This window comes from Phytophthora parasitica (genome assembly GCF_000247585.1).
Source record: "Phytophthora parasitica INRA-310 unplaced genomic scaffold supercont2.21, whole genome shotgun sequence".
NCBI classification, from domain to species: Eukaryota; Oomycota; class Peronosporomycetes; order Peronosporales; family Peronosporaceae; genus Phytophthora; species Phytophthora nicotianae.
In genome coordinates, this window is record NW_008649007.1 from 181,878 (window position 1) to 184,562 (window position 2,685).

At 47.7% G+C, this 2,685-nt stretch overlaps 2 protein-coding genes across 2 annotated transcripts; both read left to right on the forward strand.

Moving 5' to 3' along the window:
* Window positions 1-174: 174 nt before the first annotated feature.
* PPTG_09770 (hypothetical protein) lies at window positions 175-985 on the forward strand (the record flags this gene model as incomplete). Its single annotated transcript, XM_008905559.1, has 1 exon — window positions 175-985. The coding sequence occupies one exon, from the start codon at window positions 175-177 to the stop codon at window positions 811-813; it is 639 nt and encodes a 212-aa protein (XP_008903807.1). The 3' UTR covers window positions 814-985.
* A 447-nt stretch (window positions 986-1,432) lies between these two features.
* PPTG_09771 (hypothetical protein) lies at window positions 1,433-2,424 on the forward strand. Its single transcript, XM_008905560.1, has one exon. It carries the CDS (start codon window positions 1,620-1,622, stop codon window positions 2,226-2,228), a length of 609 nt encoding a protein of 202 aa, XP_008903808.1. The 5' UTR covers window positions 1,433-1,619; the 3' UTR covers window positions 2,229-2,424.
* Window positions 2,425-2,685: the final 261 nt, after the last annotated feature.

Here is a 2,685-nt window from a genome sequence, read left to right on the forward strand (position 1 = left end):
TTCGGCTGCGGTCTCGAAGCTGCCGGCATCGTACACGCCATCGGTGAAGGCGTCACCAACGTTAAGGTGGGCGATGCTGTCGCTTACCAGAAGTTCGGAGCTTTCGCCGAGTACGTGGAGGTGCCCTCAGCCAACCTCATCAAGACACCGGAACTGTCCCCCGCTGTAGTGACCATGACGGTGGGAGGCATCTCGGCGTCTGTGGCCCTGGAGCAGATCGGAGAGATGAAAACCAATGAAACGGTGTTTGTATCGGCTGCAGCAGGAGGCACCGGTCAGTATGTGGTCCAGCTGGCCAAACTTGCTGGTAACCACGTGATCGGCACGTGCAGCTCGGACGCCAAGGTGGAACACTTGAAGAAACTGGGCTGCGACCGTGTGATTAACTACACGAAGGAAGACGTGGATACCGTGCTGAAGAAGGAGTATCCTAACGGTGTCGATCTCGTGTTTGAGACCGTCGGTGGCGACATGTTCAAGGCTGTGACGGACAATTTGGCCAAGCATGCAAGAGTGATTGTGTTTGGCTTTATCTCGGGCTACCACGGCGACAAGTCGGCTGAGCCGATGCTGGTGAACCAGCTGAACCCGAAACTACTCATGAAATCGGCCAGTGTGCGTGGGTTCCTCCTGCACAACCACGACGAGTTCATCCCGTCTCATATTGAGCGACTGCTGAAGCTGATGGCTGAAGGGAAGCTGAACCCGGGAGTGGACTCGACCGAGTTCCGTGGATTGGAAAGCATCCCGGAGGCCATCGATTACATGTACGCGCGCAAGAACATCGGCAAACTGATCGTCAAACTTCAGTGAAAGCCTAGTTGGAGGAGCTAGATATTCAGAAAGAATCGATAAATAATAGTGCATTTAGTCTTCGCGAATCACCCCAAGGCTTCTAGTAGAAATACTACTATTAGTAGCAAAGGCCTAGTCGGCATAATAAGCATATTATGCTGATTCAGTGGGGTAGTTAGTCCAACGGCCTATTAATACTTCGTTGCGATTATTGCCGATGCAGATTGTAGAGTTTTCGTAAACGTATTTTTTTTTTATAATGATACAGAACTCTACATTCTATTATAGTAGCATGTGTATTCCAGGGTATGCGGTTTCTATAAGGGAAGGGTGCATAATGTTTATAATGCTTATCATCTTGTTTCCTCCGACAGTGCTAACCAGCTTGTACAGATCAATATCATTATTGCTCCTCAGAAAGATCCTCCATTTCGCTTGAGTGCATTAATTCCCTTCAACTGCGTGCATATCCGGATAATTGTTGGCAAGCCAGACCGCATATTGCTACTTAACCCTGCAGCCTTCGTTACTCGCATATGGTTTACGTTTAGGATTAGTATGACGACAAAATACTCAACTTGCCGGTTTTAAGGCTTTTTTGGGGTTGAATCCGTTTAAAAGTCGCATTTTTGTTTCAGCATATCAGCAAGACTCAGATGGGCACGGAAATGGGTTATATTTGCCGTTACAATCTGAATGGATTCCGTCTCGACTACAATCGGACTCGTGGTGCTACAAAAAGCGTACTTAAACCTCTCACTCCGAAAAAACCACGCTTTACCACTCAAGCGTTCCCGAATTGATTTTCCTACTCGTCCGTTTTCATGAGGCAGACGTTTTCGGTATTGGCGGTAGCTACACTTGTGGTGTGTTGTACCAAGATGGCAGACGCAGCTCAAGTCCATGAGTCCGAGGTCAGTTCCAGCAAAAATCTTGTTGGCAACACTAGTTACCTCCAGAGAAGCGATGTCCTCGCGAAGCCAGAGTCAACTGACACCGTCAAGTTCTCAGGTGAAGAGCGAGGAATCACGGAAAGACTGAAGGGCGTTTTCAAAGCGAACTCAGCAACCTTAAACGCTCAGAACTTTGGGAAAACTGTCAGCAGCAACAAGAACATTGAAAAAGTGCTCAGTAGGAAGACCATCGACCAAACACTTAGCGACAAGAATCTGGAAAAAGTGCTCAGCGACAAGAACATGAAGAAGATGCTCAGCGACAAGAACCTCCAGAAATCTCTCAAGAACAACCAGAAGATCGAGAAAACGCTCAGCAACAGCAACATCAAACGCTCCACTCTTGCCAGAGTTGCTGCGTTTATTGACAGGAATCCGAAAGCAGTAGCGCTTTACAAGGGCTCAATTCTCACAGCAATTGCTGCGCTCATCATTATTGTGATTTTCGGGAGCATTGGCTTGAAACCATCGTCGGAGTGAGAGCTGGCTTGGTGAGTAGTATCGCGGGCGCAATTATTGCACTGCAGTCATGTTGCTACTTTGCTTTGGTTCGGCAGTATGATTTATTAAAACTTGAGTCCGAACACAAATCTGCTTTATAAGGCTTCAGGTACGGGGTTGGCTAGTTGGATGTTGTAGTTGATGGTAAATCAAAGACTGACTGTTATTTGCTTTATCGCTTTTCCTTCTTCTACCATTGTCTACCATGCAGTACCTGTGAGGCACTTCTTCTCTTGTTGATATGCAGGTGGTTGGCTGTTGCGCCGGAGTAGGCTGATTGCGCAAACCCCGTGAGTATGCAAGTGGGTTTGCCATACTTTTGATGTCCTTGCGACGTGACTGGTCCAAGGATGTCTTGTTGCTTGGCTCTTGTATTTGCAGATCATTACAGCCTCGTGAATTTTGCGTGGTGCGCCGATTCATGAACACTGAACTA